This window comes from Delphinus delphis, chromosome 3 (assembly GCF_949987515.2).
Source record: "Delphinus delphis chromosome 3, mDelDel1.2, whole genome shotgun sequence".
NCBI lineage: Eukaryota > Metazoa > Chordata > Mammalia > Artiodactyla > Delphinidae > Delphinus > Delphinus delphis.
In genome coordinates, this window is record NC_082685.1 from 8,699,324 (window position 1) to 8,720,071 (window position 20,748).

Here is a 20,748-nt window from a genome sequence, read left to right on the forward strand (position 1 = left end):
ACGTCCCCTTTCTGGGCAGCCCTTCCCACCCTGGCAACCAAGGTCGTCTCTCCTTTGCCCGCACCTTGCCAAGCCTACCCCTAGCTCTTCCCCCAAGCAATACGACAGACAGATGCAAGGCCATTTTTCTTCAAGCCATGAGGGACTGTTTGGAAAGAAAGACCCCCTCTTCCCCTTCCGCTCTGCCCCTCAGCCTGGCTCTGCAGCTGGGCAGGACCGTCCTCTCTCTCTCATCTCTCTCCCCTCCAGTTCGGAGCACACGGTACTGTAGCCCCCAGCTCCCCCCAGCCTTCCATCTGTCTGTCCTTCCCTGTGGGGAGTACCACCCGCTCCCACCCCCATGATGCTGTACAGGGTTCATTTTTGTAGCGAAAGTAGTTTCAGTCCCAGCCGGCCACCGGAGTGGGCCTTTTTTTTTTTTTTTTTTTTGGTTTTCTTTCTTTGTTTCCTTTCTTTTCTTTCTTTCTTTCTTTCTTTTTTTTGTACATACTGTAAGGTTGGTTTGTAAATTATTCTACAGAGGCAAAAAGGGAAAATAAACTTGCCCTTCCCCCGCTGACTCAGGGGAAGGAGGGTTTGGGGGTCTCCCGATGGGAGTCTCCATTCCTGCTGTATTATACAAACTGTACCATAGACCCCGGAAGTGTGGACTCAGCGCTGTTGTTGAACGGCGAGTCATGTCATCAGAGGGGGTGAGGGAGGACTGCGCAGACCCTGCCCCTCCCCCGGCCCCAGGGCCAGGAGTGATTGGCAACTGGGGACAGGGACCCCGGGGGGCGGGGGAGGGGAGTCAGTACCCCCTTGAGCTGCTCTGAGTGTTGTCCACTTTGATGATCAGTCAGTCGGTCTGCTGATCGATACTCAATCCTTCGATCTTGTCTCCAATTAAACCGAGGCTTTCACCGATCTTCCTGGCTGATGTGGCTTCCTTTCCCATCCTGTTTCTCAAGGTGTGTGTCTCTCTCGCTATCTGTCTGGGGAGGGGTGGGGAAAATGAGCGGGTTCTGTCCCTGCCCCTTCCCAAGCAGATAGAACTTGAAGGGGGTGCAGATAGTTTGGTGGGAGGCAGCCCCCTGGCCTGGGCCAGGTCCAGGCACAGGGGCTGCAGGTTGTAAAGTGGAGATTCAGATCACGCAGTTTTTGGAGGCCAGCAGACGCAGGTAAGCCTTGTTTCTCTCACGTGGAGCATATCTGACGCAACTCGGGTTCTCCTGGTACCACGAAGTCATTCCTGGAAACCTGACTGACCCCCGCCTCCAACATCTGGTTGCCAGGTCGCGATAAAAGCACTTGGATCAAATTCTGCCCTGCAGACGTTAAACTTGATTTATTAGCACAAGAGAATTTACATCTGTAAGTTCCATGAATTCTGGCCATGATAGTGTTGCAGCCCTCACGCTGCATTAAAACAAAACCAAAACAAACAAACAAACTTGACTGTCCTAAAGCCCATGAACCTTAGGATGTATCTCAGGCAAGATGAATCCTCCAAGTTCACACAGGACCAGCTTCGGATTTTAGCTCTGTTTTTCCGACGAGTTCATACAGGATCGGGGAGCTAGGGAGTCTCAGGTATTTTAACCAATCCACATATTTGAATACTGTTAACTCCACCCCTGGGAGCCCATTTTTCCAACCTTTATCAGCCTAATTAAATTTTTTTTTTTTAAAGCCTCTGATTATCTTTATTTTATTTTATTTTATTGTGGTATGCGGGCCTCTCACTGTTGTGGCCTCTCCCGTTGCGGAGCACAGGCTCCGGACGCGCAGGCTCAGCGACCATGGCTCACGGGCCCAGCCGCTCCGCGGCATGTGGGATCCTCCCGGACCGGGGCACGAACCCGTGTTCCCTGCGTCCTCAGGAGGACTCTCAACCACTGCGCCACCAGGGAAGCCCTATCAGCCTAATTAACAAGCCCCGATTTCACCAATAAAACGTTTCTGCCATTCATTATGCTAATGAGCAAAACTTCCCTTGTGAATAAAGATAAAGATGGAGGAAGTGTTTGTGATGCAGGTTTTCAGACTAGAATACGGGCTGCCTCTGGTGTGTAATAAACAGAGATACACACGTACACACACGGTCCTTAAGTGGTTAAGCACAGTGGGACCAGTATATATTCACAGCATGTGTCTTCTGAAACAAAATGATGGCAGCTTGGGACTTCCCTGGTGGTCCAGTGATGAAGAATCTGCCTTCCAATGCAGGGGATGCGGGTTCGAAACCTGGTCAGGGAATTAAGATCCCACATGCCGCGAGGCAACTAAGCCCACGTGCTTTAGGGCCCGAGAGCCACAACTAGAGAGCCCGCGTGCCGCAACAAAGAACCTGCACACCACAACTAAGACCCGACGGAGCCAAATAAAAAATACTGAAAAAAAAAAAAAAGGATGGCAGCTTCCCTGGATCTGAGGATAGGCCGACCCACCTACTCTGCTGTTTATCTCTAGTGGCCAAGGACTGGATTGGATCCCAGTTCTAGCTGTGTGACCTTGGGCGTGAGCTCTCTGACCTGCAATTGTTTCATTTATAAAATGGGGTTAACAAAAGTTCCAGACTAGAGAGGGGTGTCCAGTGAAACTTTCTATGATGCTGAGAATGTTCTATGTCTGCGCTATCCAATAAGGTAGCCACTAGCCATACGTGGCTATCAAGCACCTGAAATGTGGCTAGTGCAACTGAACTAGAGTTTTAATTTTCCTTTACATTAAGTAGCCACGTTTAGCCAATGGCTGCTCTATCTGACCGCGCAGTACTGGCACTTAAGCGAGAGAGTTAATGTAGAGGGTTTAATATATACAAAGGTTCTCCTGCTTGACTTTGGCTTAAAGATTCATAGTAGATATCCTGGGCCAGAGGAGCAGGGGCCAGCCTGGACCCAGGGGGGCGGAGCAAAGCTGAAAAACTAGGTAGAAGTTTCCAGGGAATCTGAATTTTGCGCAAGAAGCAACGAGGAGACACAGTTGTTTTCCCGAGGGTGTTTCAAAGGGAAGCAGAGTCGGGGAAAGGGTGTTGGGCTGGGGGTCAGGAGGCGACAGTATCAATCCCAGCCTGCAGGGGGTTAGGTGGGCGGCTCTGGGTGAGCCTTCTCGCTCTGGGCCTCAGTTTTCCCAAGTGTAAAAGGGTAGGAGTGATGTCCCACATGCCTTCTGAGTTGGGACTTGGTGACAGTCTGAGAATGTGGGTCAAAGGATAGAGGTGGCATGTGACCGTCAGCTGGCTCTTTAAAATTCTCCTGTTGGGGAGTTCATCTTTCCTCGGGGAAAGGTGGCCAAGGGCAGAGAAGCCCTGTAATCTGAACAGGACAGGGGGCCCTGGGAAGGGGTGGAGTCAGTTCATTCTTTGAAGTTGATGTCAGCCACTTGCAAGCTACAGGGGTCTGGGGCAAACGGTTCCACCTCGCCCAGGCTTCAGAGGGCTCTGCCGTATGCTAAACTCATTACTCAGATTATTTTATCAACTTTCCAGCTGTTCTTGAGATAGGTACTATCATTTTGCAGATGAGGAAACTGAGGCTGAGAAGTGATCTCACAGTGTTGAGAAAATTCAGGGAAATAAGGCAGGGATCTCACTTCACCCAATGCCTGTTTGACAATGATAGCTGCCTGGTACTTTTATATTATTATCGCTATTTTAGTTCACATGCACAAAATTATGGGATGTGGGTAATATTTCTCCCTCTTTCTCAGCATCAAAATATATGGAAGTAAAATGAAAAGAAGACAGTTTTCTTTTTTCACCTATTGGCAAATAATGAAAAGATGGACCATCCAGGGGTGGGCAAAGCACTTTCATAGTTCGTTAGTGCTGGTAGAAATTAGCACATACAGCTCTCCAGGAGTCGTCTGACAATATTTATCAAAAACATAACTGTGCATGCATTTTGACGCAGACGTTGCACTTTTAAAAATATTTATCCTAAAGAACCAGTTGGTGCTCACTTCGGCAGCACATATACTAAAATTGGAACCATACAGAGAAGATTAGCATGGCCCCTGCACAAGGATGACACGCAAATTCGTGAAGCGTTCCATATTTTTGCAAATCAAAACTACAGTGAGGTATCACCTCACACCAGTCAGAATGGCCATTATCAAAAAATCTACAAACAACATATGCTGGAAAGGGTGTGGAGAAAAGGGAACCCTTTTACACTGTTGGTGAGAATGTAAATTGATACAGCCACTATGGAAAACAGTATGGAGGTTCCTTAAAAAACTAAAAATAGAACTACCATATGACCAAGCAATCCCACTACTGGGCATATACCCTGAGAAAACCATAATTCAAAAGGACACATGTACCACAGTGTTCATTGCAGCACGATTTACAATAGCCAGGACATGGAAACAACCTAAATGTCCAGCGGGGCTTCCCTGGTGGCGCAGTGGTTAAGAATCCTCCTGCCAATGCAGGGGACACGGGTTCGAGCCCTGGCCCAGGAAGATCCCACATGACGCAGAGCAATGAAGCCCATGCACCACAACTACTGAGCCTGCGCTCTAGAGCCCGTGCACCACACCTACTGAAGCCCGCGGGCCTAGAACCCGTGCTCTGCAACAAGAGAAGCCACGACAATGAGAAGACCGCGCACCGCAACAAATAGTAGCCCCTGCCCAGAGCAACTAGAGAAAGCCCGCGCACAGCAACGAAGACCCAACACAGCCAAAAATAAAAACAAATGAATAAATTTATTTTAAAAATGTCCAGGGACTTCCCTGGTGGCCCAGGGGTTAAGAATCCACCTGCCTATGCAGGGGACACGGGTTCGAGCCCTAGTCCAGTAAGATCCCACATGCCGTGGAGCAACTAAGCCTGTGTGCCACAACTACTGAGCTTGCGCACCACAACTACCGAAGCCCACATGCCTAGAGCCCGTGCTCCACAGCAAGAGAAGCCACTGCAATGAGAAGCCCGTGCACCACAACGAAGACCCAACACAGCCAAAAATCAATAAATAAATTAAATAATTTTTTTAAATGTCCAATGATAGATGAACAGATAAAGAAGATGTGGTATGTATATACAATGGAATATTACTCAGCCATAAAAAGGAACGAAATTGGGTCATTTGTAGAGATGTGGATGGACTTAGAGTCTGTCATACTGAGTGAAGTAAGCCAGAAAGAGAAAAATATCGTATTTTAACGCATATATGTGGCATCTAGAAATGGTACAGATGAACCTATTTGTAGGGCAGGAATAGTGACGTAGACGTAGAGAACTGACATGTGGACACATTGGGGGAAGGGAAGGGTGGGACGAATTGGGAGATTAGGTTTGACATAAATACACTACCAGGAGTAAAATACCTAGTAGGAACCTGCTGTATAGCACAGGGAGCTCAGCTTAGTGCTCTGTGATGACCTAGATGGATGGGATGGGGGTGGGGGGGGGAGGGAGGTCCAAGAGGGAGGGGATATAGATATATATATACAGCTGATTCGCTTCATTGTACAGCAGAAACTAACACAACATTGTAAAGCAATTTTACTCCAATAAAAAAGTTTGAAAAAAAAGAACCAGTTGGCTGAAAACCTAAAGTTGCAGGTACCAAATGCCCATTCTAGTACTGGTCAGAATAGTGAAGAATTGTGAAGAACCCAGATGTCCAACACTAGGTAGTCATGAAATTATGCTTCCTGTATGGTGGAGTAATATGCATTTATTAAAAACAATGAGGTGGGACTTCCCTGGTGGCGCAGTGGTTAAGAATCTTCCTACCAATGCAGGGGACACAGGTTCGATCCCTGGCCCGGGAAGATCCCACATGCCGCAGAGCAACTAAGCCCATGCGCCACAACTACTGAGCCTGCGCTCTAGAGCCCGTGAGTCACAACTACTGAGCCCTTGTGCCACAACTACTGAAGCCTGCACGCCTAGAGCCCATGCTCCACAAGAAGAGAAGCCACCGCAATGAGAAGCCTGCGCACCGCAACAAAGAGTAGCCCCCACTCGCTGCAACTAGAGAAGGTCCGTGTGCAGCAACAAAGACCCAACACAGCCCAAAATAAATAGATAAATAAGAATTTTAAAAAATAAAATATAATAAATATAAATAAATAAAAATAAAAACAATGAGGTGGGTCTGTATTTATTGAAATGACAAGATGTTCACGATGAGAAGAGCGGGCTTCAAAACGTTCTGCATGGGCTTCCCTGGTGGCGCAGTGGTTAAGAATCCATCTGCCAATGCAAGGGACACGGGCTCAAGCCCTGGTCGGGGAAGATCCCACATGCCGCAGAGCAACTAAGTCTGTGTGCCACAAATACTGAGCCTGCGCTCTAGAGCCCACGAGCCACAACTACTGAAGCCCACGCGCCTAGAGCCCATGCTTCGCAACAAGCCCCTGCTCACAGCAACTAGAGAAAGCCCCTGCGCAGCAATGAAGACCCAAATGCAGCCAAAAATAAATAAATAAAAATAAAATTTTTAAAAATGTTCTGCTTTATACCATCCTACATATCTGCATAGAAAAAGCAGCTTGTTCATCAAAATATTTACAGTCTCCAGTGAATGGATTAAAAGACACTGGTGTTTTCTGTTCTGTAGTCTTGGATGTTTTCTGAATTTTTGCAATGAACATGTATTACTTTCATAATCAAGGGGAAGTTGTTTCGTAATCAGAGGAAAGACACAGCCAGTATTTGTTATCTGGGAGCCACAGAAGCATAGTAGATAAGCACACAGACTCTGGATTCTGTTCGCGACTCTGCCAGTTAATGACTGAGTTAGTTTGAGCAGATTACTTACTCATGCTGTGCTTCAGTTTCCCTCGCTGTAAAATGCAAATAATAACAGCTCAGGTTTGCCAGGCGATTACCATGTGACAGGCACAGTTTTACATAAATTATTGCACTTAGCTCTCGTAACAGCCCTGCTAAGTAGGTACTGTTCTATAAAATGGGTCACAGGCGAGGAAGGAGGTAGGACTAGGCGTTCGAACCCCGTGCGCCCCCTAGAGTGGATCTGAGGAACTACAGCAGGCAGGAAGGTGCGCGGCGCGTAGACTGGGAAGAAGGCGTGCCAACGTCGCGCGGGAGATTTTCTTCCCCGAGCTACGATTGGCTGTCGTAGCTGTCATTAGCCAATAAAGCAGCCAGTGAGAGGCGCGGCCGCTTCGCTTTTCGAACTAGATGACCGAGGGAGCCGAGGAGCTTGGACCGAGGCGGGTGCGACGAACCCTGAGGCGGATGAGGGGACCTGGCGTCACTCCCTTCCTGAGAGAGACCCCAGCGCCGTTCCCATTTTCTTAGGGAGACCCTGGCGTCATCCCCCTTTCCTGAGAGTATCCTAGCGTCATTCCTGCCGTACTGAGGGGGACTCCAGCATCCTCTCGCCCTCCTGAAGTGAACCCTAGTAGCGTCTCTTCTTCCTGAGAGCGACGCCAGAGTCGTCCCCACTTCTTTAGGGAACCCTGGTGTCAGGCCCCTTGCTGATGGGGCCCCAGCATTATCCTTCCTGAGGGAGACCGACCTTGGCGTCACCCCCTCTTCTTGAGGAGTCCCCTCCTATGTCATCCTTTCCGAAGGGGACCCCCAGGGTCATACTCCCCCCCTTCCTCAAGGGTCCCCGTATTGCTCCTCCTTCCTGAGAAGGGGTCTGGCATTGTCCCCTCCCTTCCTGAGGGTTTGTCGTCATTGCCATCCCCATACCCTGAAAGGACCCATCACCCCCCTTCTCTCTGAGGGTAATCTCTTCCTCCCTTGCAATTCGAGAAGGACCCCGGCAAGGGCTTCGGTGATCCCCGTACATGAGAAGTCCCAAAGCCCCCTCCTGCGCTTTCCTATCCCCAGCTGGGGAGAGGGAGAAGGCAAGACTCAAATCACCCTCAAAATGTTTGGGGGCGGGGGAGTGAAACTAGCTGATAAAGGAACTCACCATGTCACATGAGAAATTGTTTAAGGAACTGGGGCTGTTTCTCCTAAAACGGGAGCTGGAGGAAGGATCTAAAGCTGCCTTAAAATATTTATCAAGTGCTTCTCACAGCTCCTGACATCATCAGTAGGTACTTATTCAGCAACTGGATATATTCAGGCTGTTACCTGAAAGAGGGATTACTCTGTTCCATGACGTTCCAAGGTATCTGATGATAACAGGTAAAGAAAGGTCAAAAGGGCTTCTTGGGTTGAACTAAAATCGTAACAGGCTAAGTAGCTCTACTCTTGCACAGAGCTGCCGAAATCCACACCATTGGAGAAGCATCTGCATGACCTCACCAATTCCATTTAATCTCACAAATGTTTATCATACATCCATTGTGACCAAGAATTCATCTACTCAACGTTCAAATATGGGTGAAGCTCCTATTGTGTGCCAGTAAATAAAATGGTGAACAAGACGAAGAATCGAAGAATAATTATGAATACAAGGCAAAAAATACATTGTTTATGATTTCTGCAAGCTACTTTTTCCTAGAGCACTTCTCAGGGTTTCTGGTTGTACATTAATAAAATACAAATAACTGTCCACTCCTCACCACCCTTCACCATGGGCTACAGGAGGGCAGAAACCATGTCTTCTGCTCCCAGTTGTATCTACACAGGGTCTGGAATATGGTAGGCACTGAAATATTTGTTGTTCCCGCCTCATCTCTTCACTTGGTGAATCCTCAGAGGAACTGGGAGATGGTCAGAGACGGTGATATATGATCAGTAAGGGAAAGACATGGGCTAGAAACGAAAGAGAATCCACCTGCGATAGCTGAGACTTAAGAAAGAAACACCAACTCCTTGGCCAATGCTATTAATCTTTCCTGTGAGGGCAGGGGAAGGCAAAGAGGTAGCTGACGTCAGCATCGGGCTGCAGTTTCGAATTTCCCACAAATGTTGTCTAAATCAACTGAATAAATCCCAGGGGACCCTGGGATGTGTAGTCTGAAAAGTGTTCCTGGGTGTCCGGCTTACAATTGGGTGTAATAAAATCAAAGTTACAACCCTGAGGTGTGGATTTGGTGCTGGCGCTCACAGGAGGGAGAGTCCTTGTTTATTTATAAAAATATAATTTTCCCAGAAGTTTTGAAGAATGCTGATTTTTTTAAAAAAATAGGAACTGGGCTTCCCTGGTGGCGCAGTGGTTGAGAGGCCGCCTGCCGATGCAGGGGACACGGGTTCGTGCCCCGGTCCGGGAAGATCCCACATGCCGCGGAGCGGCTGGGCCCGTGAGCCATGGCCGCTGAGTCTGCGCGTCCGGAGTCTGTGTTCCGCAACGGGAGAGGCCACAGCAGTGAGAGGCCCGCGTACTGCAAAAAAAAAAAAAAAAAAAAAAGGAACAAGCCAAAATCAGGGCATTCTACACTCTGGGGCTTCTCCAATCTTGCTCCTTTTCTTCCCTGGAAATAGTTCCGTTTTTTACCCAAGGCCCACAAGAGGGTGCTGCACTCCTTTTAGGCCACACTTCCTGTATCAACCCTGAGGTCTTGGGGAGCTACAAAACCATCATAAAATGAGACAGGTGGGTTGGTGGAAGCACTGATTTTTCACAGGTAATGAGAGCCAGTGAGGAATTTTAAGTAATGCAGGTATAGTGCTCTGAGGTAATAAAATGTTATCATTATCATTCTGACTTTGAAAACCTTAATAATTCAGATTAATGTTAGCATTTCAGGTTTCTAGTACTTATCTCGTTCCTAGTCAATAATAACTACATTTATTGCATTCTTACTGTGTGCCAGGTGCTAGATACTGTTACTATTCCCCACTTTACAGAGGAGGAAAATGAGGCCCAGAGAGGATTTGAACCTAGTAAGTGACAGATACGGGTCTCAAACCTACTCTGTTTTCTCTCTTCTTCTTTTAAATTTAATTTTCTTAAATTCTATCTTCTGCAATACTGTATATTCCCACTAATATTTATATTTTAAAACCAGGGTCCCTAGTGTTCTCCTTACTTGTTGCAAGTAATAAATACTTCCTTCGCCCAATTAAAAAACAAACAAATGCACCAGAATACACTCCCAAGGGAGAAGATAGTCCTTGAATTGAAGGTATGTTGTATTGCACAAAGCAAGATACTCTAGCACCCAGAACTACAGTGGCCTTCACAGAGCTGAAAGTTATCTTAGACATTGTCCAGTTGATTAAGAGTGGGAAGTTACTTGCTCATCATCACTATAAGTTCATCCTTTCGCCTTCATCTTTGTTTTCTCTTTCTATACTGGAACTTCCCCTTAGCTTATAAACACGCTCTGTCTTCTGAATCTTAAAAGCAAAACCCCAAACCCTCCCTGAACCCTTCGTTCCTCTCTAGCTGTCATGCGTACTTTGCCTCTTCTCACCCAAATGTCTCAAAAGAGATATTCCTTCTTTCAGCATCCTTCAGTGTTATCTCCTCGGCAACAGTGCCTGTTGTAAGGAGGCATTCGATAAACACCTGCAGAATCTATTGCTTTACCCTCACAATTCTACCAAAATGGTTCTTAGTAAGCTTACCTTCCAATCGCCAAATCCAGTGAGCATTTGAAGGTCTCCTTCTGAACTGCTTTGTATTTAATAGTGTGATTCTTTTAAACTTTTTGTGCTCAAATTTTTCACCACTTGGCTTCTGTGACACTGTACATTTCTTAGTTTTTCTCGTAATTTTCTGCTGCTGTTGTGCTCCTATCGGGCCTTCTCTTACATCCCTCTACTCCTTAAATGTTGTTTCTCAGAATTTGCCTTTAACCCGTTATTCTTGTTCTACGCCAATGTCTCAAAATGTGGTCCCTGGACGAGCAGCTTCAGCATCGACTGGGAACTTGTTAGAAATGCAGTTTCTTGGCACCCACCTCGTGAATGAGAGACATCTAGAAAATTCAACATCCATTTATGATTTTTAAAAAGATGTAGCAAACTAGGTATAGGAGGGAGCTTCCTGAACTTGATAAAGTTTCCAGCAAAACTTAAGGCACAGATTACAGAAAATGTTCTGGCAAAAGTATCAGAATTAATGGTGGAACATGAGAAGCAGTCACCTTATAGTTAGAAGTAAGACAACGATGCCCACTATTACCATTACTAATCAAAATTGTATAGGATGTCTTAGCTAATGCTGTAAGACAAGGAAAGGAAATGACTTGTAGAACTATTGGGAAGATGACATTACACTATCATTATTTGTAGATGGCTATCTGCTAAAAAAAAAAAAGGTACTAGAAAGAAGCTGGCAGAAGACCAATACATCTATATCAACAACTTCCCCATAACAGAAATATCAATTTAAAAGGATCAGTGAGTAAAGATCTCATTGACAAGAGCAAGGCCTATAAAACTCCCATAAAACCTACTGCAAGCCCTTTGTGGAGAAATTATAAAGCTTTCCTGAAGGACAGCAAAGTCTTCACTAAATAGACGGATATACCAAGTTCATGAACAGAGAGACCTAATATAAAAATTGTTTTCTCCCCAACTGGATACTTTTTTTAATATATTATTATTTTTATTGATATTAGTATTTTTTAATAAATTTATTTATTTTTTCTGGCTGTGTTAGGTCTTCATTGCTGCGTGCGGGCTCTCTCTAGCTGCCACGAGCGGGGGCTACTCTTCATTGCGGTGCGCGGGCTTCTCATTGTGGTGGCTTCTCTTGTTGCTCCTGGCAGGGAAGGAATCAAATGTTTCCTCTAAGCTGTTTGGAAGAACCTGTGAAATCCCCAATAGTTGAGACCGTACTTCATTCTTCTTTTCTCCACTCCCCCAGCACGAACAGAGCTGACTCGCAGAAAAGATCCAGGCCACGTACTCCGTTCACACATATAGTTCAGAAGGAACCAGGCTGCTGAACCCTTTGCCTGAAGAAAATTCTCAAGAACCCCTTTGTCCCAGACACCTAAATAAAATAAAAGGCTCGGTCTACATTATTGAAGTGTATAAAGATGACGGATGGACTTTCACGGAATTTGGAAGGCGTGCTGGGGATAGTCCTCCTTAAAATACAAACTGTTCGCGTGTGCAATTAACCTCAGGGAGCCCTAGGAGATGAGTCAAGGAGTTGGGTCACTGTCTGCAAAGCAGCTAAAAGTGACAGACAAAGTGAGCCCTGTGTGGTTTGCCCATGGGGAGAAAGATAACCTAGGTATCAAAATTCAATGGGCCGAGATAACAAACTGGTTTCAAATCCAAGCCCTAAATCGAAGACTTGAGTGCATTTCAGGAGAAGAGTCCTTTCCGTCCCACTGGCTCAAGACCTCCAGCTGGGAGCCCGGGTGGAAGACACTAGTTAGTTTGTTCTTTATTTTCAATGGAAAGTTACAGGGTTACTTATCAACAAAATGACTGTCCAGGGCAGTGATACCCAATGGTTTCTATGTACAGGCCCATCCTCGGGGTCCACACCTCTGGAGGGGCCTCAGCCCCTGAGGCCTCAGTTGGCTCGTTCCCAGGCCTCCAAGAACCAATCACGAAGATGCAGGGAACAAAAACCAGCCTGTCCTCGGCACCTGCTTTCATCCCAAGGGGAGGTGGTGGCTGCTGGTGTGGGACCCAGGCCTGGTCTCGGGGTAGCAGGTGTAGGGGCCTCTCCCCGATGGGCCTGCCCTTCCCGCACCCACCTCCCGGGCAGGCTCTCTCGGACATTCCTGGGACTACTCTGATGGGCTCACGGGTTCCCATTCTGGCCTTTTCTTTCGAGTTGTCATTTTAACACTGAGGCATCCCAGCCTCCCATCCTGCAGGACAAGCATTTGCTCTGTAGCCTTTTCTTTTGTCCCTGTTTTTGTACAAAGACGACAGTACTCTGGATTGGAACTTTTTTTTGCCCAAGAAACAAAAGTGGCTCAACAGGTACAGTTCTGCTGGTCAATCTGCTTCCGGCAGGGTTCCATGGTGACAGCGACGCCAACTCCACTCCGGCCAGATGTCATGCAGGTCACCTCGCTCCAGGTGTCCGTGTCTGGGTCGTAACACTCCACGCTGTCCAAGAACGTGTGACCGTCGTAGCCTCCTGCAGGGAGAGCAGAAGGGATGGTTGCTCCCTCCGAGGGCGGGGGAAAAAGAGGAGAAGAAACCACAAGATGCCTTCCTGCCAGGACTGGAGCCTGCCCCTAAAAGATGGGGTTAGGTAGGCTTCTCCACCCAGGCCCCCACCCCCAGGGCCTCACCGAGAACATAGATTCTTCCCTGGTGCACAGTAATTCCCAGAGCGCTTCGCCGATGCTTCATGGGGGCTACGAAAGTCCACGTTTCTGTCTCCACGTCGTAGCGTTCCACGCTGTTCAGCTGGTCCTGACCATCGTAGCCCCCCGCAGCATAGATGCAGTTGTGCAGGACGCAGACTCCTAAGTGGTACCACACAGAGAGGGTGACTCCGGGGCCTGGCCTTGCAGGCCTCAGCCACCACCTTCTTGGGCGGGGGGACCCTCCCCTCCCCCTTCTCCCCTCTCCCGAGTGACCCTTTAGAAACAAAGCCGGGAGAGAAGAGCATGGACTCTATCAGAATCTAGCTCTCCTGTGTGTGCCACGGGGTTTAAGGCTGAAACAGGAGGCCTGGCCGAGTTTCACGCCCAGGGGTGGGAAGGTGTTCCTCTTCTCTCCCCTCCCCGCAGCCCCTGCGCACCTGCCCCACTTCGGATGGTGTTCATGGGTGTGATCATTCGCCACTCGTTTCTCTCTGGGTAGTAACACTCGGCTGAGTTAAGGCGGTTCGTCCCGTCAAAGCCCCCGACCGCGTAGAGTAGACGGTTGAGGACAGCCACTCCCACCCCGATCCTTCGTGTCAGCATTGGGGCCACCAAGTGCCACTCATCCCGCTCTGGCTCATACCTGCAACGACATAATAACAATGACAGCAGCAACCACAGCTGACCTGGAACACTAACCCCCACTGATGTTCTGCTATGTCTTTAGGCACTTGAACTCTTTAATTCTCACAAGGATTCCCCAAAACACAAGTTATCAGTAGGTCCATTTTCCAGATGAGGAAACTGAGGTTCACAGCCACCATCTGCTCAAGGTCACATGCACATCTGTTGTACCCCAATGGCTCCATCATACCACTGCCTGTGTTGAGTGTTATGTGTATTATCTCACCAAAGCCCCACACAGCCTAGTGGGGAAAGGAGTCCTCGCTATTGTCCCCCACCTCACAGATGACAAGACAGAGGCACAGAGAGGTGAGATGGCATACTCAGGGTCACCCAGGAAGTGGCAGACCTGGGGTTTGACCCAGCTCTCTTGGACACCAGAACCCCAGTCCGAACAACTAGGCTACCCCCTGGCATGGTTCTTCTCAAAGTATGATGCTCAACGACGGAGTAACCATATGTCCCAGTTGGCCCAGGCACTTCCAGTTCAGGCCTGTGCTCCTGGAATAATTCATAGGGCCCCTTTTCTTCTCGAAAGTGGCCTGTTGAGGGCGATGCATCATCTCATCATCCTATTCACAGACCGTGTACATTAGAAGCCTCTGGGGTGTTTGTTTAAAATTCCTACTCCCCAGCCTCACTCCAAACCCACCAATGCCAGATCTCCAGCATCCCCTGTCGTGGGCCGGGGAGTTTGTTTTAACAAGTTCCAGGTGAGAACTGTATTCTGGCTCACACCTCTGGAAAACAAGAAGGCAGAGGACAAGGCTATAGGAGAGTCAAAAGCCCAAAATACTTGGCCTCTAAACACAGGGTCACCACGCACAGTTGTGCAGACTGTGTACTGCACAAGGGCACCACATCTGAGGGGGGACCTACCACGTAGCAGGCCTCATACATATGTTTATTACAACAATTTGTGGACAGATGGCAGTGAGGTGTCACGTTTTAACAAAATTCGCATATTACAACAATTTCAAACTGATGGAACTTTTTCCAAAGCTGCATAAAGTTGCTGTGTGCATTTGTGGTGGCCCTGTAAACAGTTGCCAGGCCCAGACCCAGCATCCAAGGTCACGACCATAAATCTCCCAGGAGTTTAGCTTCACCTTGAGGCTTCCACTCCCTGAAGGCAAGGCACAGAGAAAAGCACTCAACAACAGGGGGAACCCCCAGATCCCAATGGCTTGGGACCCGTCAGCAGTGGAACCCTTGGAGCCCACCCCTCCAGACGCCGCCACTCACCTCTCCACACTGTTGTGGTGGATACAGCCATGGGAGCCGCCGACAGCATAGATGTGCCCATCGATGACCCCAACCCCGATTCGGTTTCGAGGTACGCTCATGGAGGCGCAGGGCGACCACTGGTTGGTCATGGGGTTGTAGCAGTCCAGGGCGCTGGAGTCGGTGTTGCCATCGGGGGAGTTGTTCCGACCACCCACGGCATACAGCAGCCCACCTACCACACAGCCCGCCAGCCCGCTCCTTGGCACCTGCAGGTCCGCCAACCGGAGCCAGGTGCCGTCGCTGGGGTTGTAGGCCTCCAAGTAGCTGAGTGACTGGCGGAAGTAACCGCCGGCCGTGTAGATGAGCCGGCCCACCTTGGGCGCCCGGCAGGGCATCACCTGTGTGGGCTTGTGCAGGGTGAGCTCCTGGAAGATCTTCACCAGGTAGTCCTTGCAGCGGGAGTCCGACTGCAGGATCTCACACTTCTGCAGCTGCATCTGCAGGAAGTGGGGGGTGAGCGAGTGGCAGCGCACAGCCCGCAGCAGCGCCTGCACGTAGAAGCGCCGCTGCTCGCAGTCGTACTTGACCCAGTTGATACAGGCGTGGAAGACCTCAGACTCGCAGCGCACGTTCAGATCGTCCCGGCTGATGAGGGTCACCAGCTGGCAGTGGGACAGGTTGAAGAACTCCTCTTGCTTGGCCACCTGCAGAGGGCATTTGTGTGACGGGCTGACTTCCATGTCTCTCTCCACCTCCCCACCCCCCCAGCCCGCCCTTCAACAGTGCTATGACCTTGGACAAGTCACTCAACCTGCCTCTGACGACCTCAGCTTCCTCAGGTGTGAAATGGGGATGTGAATAGTATGAACCTCACAGTGTGTGAGGATCAAATGAGTTACATTGCGTGAGCCAAGCATGTAGTACACAAGTACTCAGGTAAATGGGCAAGGACACGATGTACCGTGTACGTTTTTGTATGATTTTGTATTTGAACGTTACCCTTTTAAGGAAATTACTTTTCAAAATAGCAGACAGACTACAAAGGCAATAGCAATAGAATATTCTAGAAAGAAAAAAAAGTTCAGGCTCGAAGAAAACAGCCTGAGTTGCAATTTCGGCCTACTACTTTCTAACTGTGTGACTCTGGGCAAAGATCTGAAACATTCCAGGTCTTGGTTTTCTTCCTCTATAAAAAGGGGATTAAATTAGTAGCTATCTCATAGCAGGGCTACTCCTGGGGTAAATATTTCTTGCCAGGCACTGGTCTATATAAATAATTTCAGTCACCCCACATAAGCGGGTTCCCAATTTTCTGGTACTCCCAAGCCCATGCAATCCCTTGAAACCAATGCTGTGCAGGTCAGTGGGAGAGCCTTGCGCTTGGACCACCTTCCTGGAAGCCACAGGCCTTAGGACTAATGCCAGAGCTTCTTGGAGCATCTGGACAACCCCCAAGGTGGTAGAGAAGAAGAGGAGTGGGGATCAGGGTAGTGTCCACCGCAGCTGGTCCCAGCCACTGGAGGATGACTTTGAAAACTTCCAAGAAGGCACTCCAAAGCATACCTCCTCTCAGGAGAGCTGGGAAGATTCAGTGACTTAAAGGATGAAAATCACTTAGAACAGGGGCTGGCCCACAGCAAGTGCTAAACAAGCACTTATTTTCTCTATTCACAACTTCCTCCACTTAAAAACGAAAACGAAACAAAGAATAGTGCAAGGACAACACTCCGTGGACCAAAGAAAACATGTGTAAGGGTCATACTTGCAGTCAACAGCACGCCATGGGTGTTCAATAAATAATGGCGGACTGACTGAAAGGTCAGGCCCTGCTCAGCACACCAGGATGGAACTGCCAACATATTCACTGCACCCTATCCCCACCTTTGACCCCAGAGAGACCAGGGGGCCCAGAAACCCGTGAAGGCCTCACTTTCCTCGCTGTTTCCCAGAGTTGCCCCAGATATGTAGACTAGGAGACCAGAACCCCATGTTTCTCCAGCTCCTTGCCTTGACCCTTCACATCTTAAGGGGAGACAGTGATGACCACCTGTCTGTTCCCTGGTCCTTCTGATGCTGCTCCCAAGCCCTGGCTCCACGTCCCCTCCCCTTGCTCACCTCCCCAAAGTGCATGTAGATGTACTCTCGGGCACGCTGGTGCAGCTCAGTACAGCCGATCTGCTCGGCGAAGTTGGCGATGCCAATGGCGTTGCTGGGGTCCAGCTGCTGCACCAGGAAGTCGCTGCAGGCGCGGACCACGCTGTCAATCTGGTACATGACGGCACCGTTCATGACATGGAGCACACACTTCTCACCCATGGAGATGGAGGCCGTGTAGGCGAACTCAATGAGGCGCTCCATGACCTTGGGGTGGATGCCCTCAATGGACACCACCTCCATGCCCTGCTCCCGCAGCCCATTGGTGAACATGGCCTTGAAGACGGGGCTGGATGAGGCCAGCACCACCTTGTGGGCCATGAACTGGGCGGCTGGTGCGTCCTGGTACTTGACCTGCAGCGTGACATCACACAGCTGCTGGCTGAGCCGCAGTTCGTTCATGATGCCGAAGGCCTGCTTGGTGTGATCCTCCAGGGTGTAGCTAAAGGTGCGGTTGCCGTGCTGGGAGGGCGTCACCTCGGCCTTGCACTCGGTGGAGGCGTACATCACCGTGTCCCCTGCCCCCTCAGGGCGCTGTGACCTCAGGGGTAGGAATTGGGTGTGGGCCCCAGCCCCACTAGGCCCGGGTTCCAGCTGCATGGGGTTCCAGGTGACAAGGGACAACACCACCACTGGCACTCAGGGGCCTGGAGGAGGGAGAGCACAGGGCTGGGGGGAGGGCCTGGGGCCAGGCCTTCTTTTCTAAGATAAAGTAACTCCTAGCCCAGTTTTCCTTCCTAAGCACAGGTGAAGCAGTGTGCATTTGCACTCCCTAACTGCCCCATGGCCTCACCAGCCCGAGGGTCCAGCCTAAATCATAGGTCAGATGGTGTCCCTCCCCTGCTCAGAATCCCCCTACAACTCCCTGTGGCATGAAGAATAAAACCAAATTCTTCAATGGCTTGCAAAGCTCTTCACAGTCAGCTCCTGTCCACCTCTTCCCTTTGCTCATTCTGTTCCAGCTCTCTGGTGGCCCCTCCCTTCCTAGGACATGTCCAACTCATTCCTTCATTCACCTCACCAACATTTATTGAGCACCTACTGTATGCCAGGCACTGTTCTAGGCACCGGGGACACAGCAGTGACCAAGACAGAAATGCACTGTGCCCCGCTGGTGCTGACACTGGGGAGGGAAGGGCCATAAGTAAAATAAGCAAGACTGGAGCAGAAACTGGGGTTATAAAGAAAATGACAACAGCATTGGGACAGTGTCGTATGAGGGCATTTTTTTTTAAATCAGGTAGTCCAGGCCTCTGTTGGAGCTGAGACCAGAAGGGTGAACGTATGAAGAAGCTGGGGGTGGGAGTTAGTTTTCCAGGCAGAGGGAACAGCAAGTGCAAAGGCTCAGAGGCAGAATGATGAGAGACAATCTAGAGAATCAGGGAGGAGTGTAATGAGAGAGACTGACTAATGAAGGGAGGCTTTCGGTGAACCCTGTGGAGTCTGGAGGGCCAGGGCATGAGTTATGTTTTGAAAAGTCCTGTGGGGAGTGGCGTGGGGGGGGGGTCTGCAAGAGGCTCCCTGGGTTCTTCATCTTATCTTTCTCTGGGCTCGACTCAGAGTCACCTCCTCCGTGTTTTATTTCCATCACAGCACTTGTCAAGAATGGAAAGGAGCTCCTTTGCTTACTTGTTGAAGGATGGCCTGTTCCTCTGGCCCTGAGCCCCAGGCTTCAGAGAGCAGGTAGACCTGTGTAGGTCAGGGTTATGCCCACCCTCTCATGTGCCTCCCCTGCATCCTGCCTGGGGCCTGGCACCCCGCAGAGGTCAGTAAGCTGTGGCTGGCTGACTGCCCACTCCACTGTCCCTGCCAGAGCACCCTCCTCCAGCGGGCCCTGGATGCCGCTTGGCCGCCTCTCCCCAGCCGAGACCCAGGCCTGCCTCTCGGTCTTTGGCCAATAGATCAACGGTGCCCCCTGGGCACCGGGCACTTCCCCCCAAGAAGCGGTAAGTGGGGGACTGCGCATGTCCCGCCTGAGCCGCCAAGGCCTGGAGAAGGGGGGAAGTGACCCCGCCGCGGCCTGTCCACTGCCATCCCCAGGGCGCAAACCAAGCCCCCCAACGCCCCGGGGTCCCCGGGCCTCCGTCCGAGCGGCGCTCCCTGGGCCTCTCGCTCGGCTTGCGTCGCTCCCGGGCCACCCCGCGAGTCGCGCCGTCCAACAAAAGGATAGGACTCGAGCCGCGCCCTCCTGGCCCTCCGCGGAGCCGCGGGAACCCCGAGACCGGTCCCGCATCTCCCGGTTCTCTGGCCCCCGGGCACGGCCGCAGGGCGCTCACGGCCCGTGGCGCCCTCAGCCCGGGCGCTGGCCGCCCCACTCACCCCGCCATGGCCGCGCTCGGGCTCCGCCTCCGTCGCCCAGGCCCGGACGCCTCCATCGCAGTGCGCAGGGGGGAGGCGCAGAACGCGCGCAGGTCACCATGACTAAGCAGAGCCGGGCGCCGGCCGTGTCAGAATAAAAGTCCCCGCGGCCCCAGGCCTCCCGCGGCAGGGCCGCTCCCCTCACCCGCCCACGCTAGCTGTCGCCCTGTTGCGCAGCCCCAGCGCGGCGACCACAGCGCCGGTCATTGCGGCGGGGCCAAGGACCGCAGCGCACCCAGCCGCGTGGTCGGAGCCGCGGAGAATGAGCCCCAGGTTCGAGGCCCAGCGCTTCCCCGCACCAGGGATCAGTGGACACCCCACCCCGCCGCTGCCGCCGCCGGCGCGCTCACCTGCGTCTCTGCGTAGCCTCCGCTGCTCTCGAGGAGGGGTGGGGATGCCAGGGGCGCGGCGGTGGCTCCGGGTACGGTGGTGCCACCCGCGCACCGAGCTTCCGGGAAGCCCGAGGGGCCGTGGCCCGGTCGGGCGAGACTCCAGCCTAACCTTCACTGTCAGGGTCCCGCGGGAGCTTCCGCCGTCTGGGGGGCCTCGGCTTTGGGGCGGCGGGGCCTGCGGGATTGCGGCCGTCGAATGGGGGGCAGCCTCGGGACGCCCAGGAAGGAGGCAGGGAGAGGGCGCAGCGGGGAAGGAGTCGCGATTCCCCGCCCTTCCCGCAGGTGCCCAGCGCCCATGAGCGAGGAATGGGGCGTCGGGCGAGGGCGCATGGCCAAGCCCACCCGGCCCGTCCCTCCTTCGCAGCCCCTTCCATCCGCCGGGTTTCGTCGTGTCAGCGCAGGCCTGCTCTCCAAGACCTGTTCTCCCTTTAACTCCACACAGTGCAGGCCTCACATTAAGGCGGCCGCAGGATCCAGCCAGAATTGTCTACCTACTTGGATTTGCATTGTCTTTATTTTTTATCTCCAGTCTGGAGGCGCGTGGAGCTCGCGGGCGGGCATTCGAACAACTGCTTTGCCACTCTCTAGCTCTGTGCTGGTGGGCCCATAATTTAACCTCTCCATGCTTCAGTTTCCTCCCTGTAAAATGTTAATACCTGCTAGGTTATCGGGAGAACTAAAGGAGAACGCTAGGGCCCAATAAACATGGATTGTTATTTTTCATGGCAAGTGATACTGATTTGCCATTTATGCTGTTTGTGATATAAAGTTAGTTTTTAAGTAAATGTATTTAAGTTTTTTTAAAAAGAGTCCATCTATATGAAACACTAGGCTGAAC

General features: G+C 50.9%; 1 protein-coding gene and 1 non-coding gene across 4 annotated transcripts; one reads left to right on the forward strand and one right to left on the reverse strand.

The window, feature by feature from the left end:
• The first annotated feature begins 3,934 nt into the window (after positions 1-3,934).
• On the forward strand, positions 3,935-4,041 carry LOC132423803 (U6 spliceosomal RNA). Its single transcript, XR_009519106.1, has one exon. It is a non-coding gene; the product is annotated as a U6 spliceosomal RNA (small nuclear RNA).
• Positions 4,042-10,411: 6,370 nt separating this feature from the next.
• On the reverse strand, positions 10,412-20,433 carry KEAP1 (kelch like ECH associated protein 1). Of its 3 annotated transcripts, none has more exons than XM_060007724.1 (6): positions 19,869-20,433; positions 17,122-17,807; positions 15,025-15,710; positions 13,533-13,738; positions 13,078-13,254; positions 10,412-12,920 (listed from the first exon to the last, which is right to left on the reverse strand). In XM_060007724.1, the coding sequence occupies exons 2-6, from the start codon at positions 17,758-17,760 to the stop codon at positions 12,754-12,756; spliced, it is 1,875 nt and encodes a 624-aa protein (XP_059863707.1). In that variant the 5' UTR covers positions 17,761-17,807; positions 19,869-20,433; the 3' UTR covers positions 10,412-12,753. The 3 variants fall into 3 exon arrangements, with proteins under 3 accessions (XP_059863707.1, XP_059863706.1, XP_059863705.1); XM_060007723.1 differs by having other exon boundaries at positions 19,480-19,901; XM_060007722.1 differs by having other exon boundaries at positions 17,122-19,901.
• Between the last annotated feature and the right edge of the window lie 315 nt (positions 20,434-20,748).

Bases quoted from the DNA above. Each gene is read 5' to 3' on its own strand.
- KEAP1 (XM_060007724.1), bottom strand. From the start codon at position 17,760: ATGCAGCTGGAACCCGGGCCTAGTGGGGCTGGGGCCCACACCCAATTC. The intron at 15,711-17,121 runs GTGAGCAAGGGG...TGCCCTCTGCAG, and splicing joins TCTACATGCACTTTGGGGAG to GTGGCCAAGCAAGAGGAGTT. The intron at 12,921-13,077 runs GTGAGGCCCTGG...CTCTCCCTGCAG, and splicing joins GGGAAGAATCTATGTTCTCG to GAGGCTACGACGGTCACACG.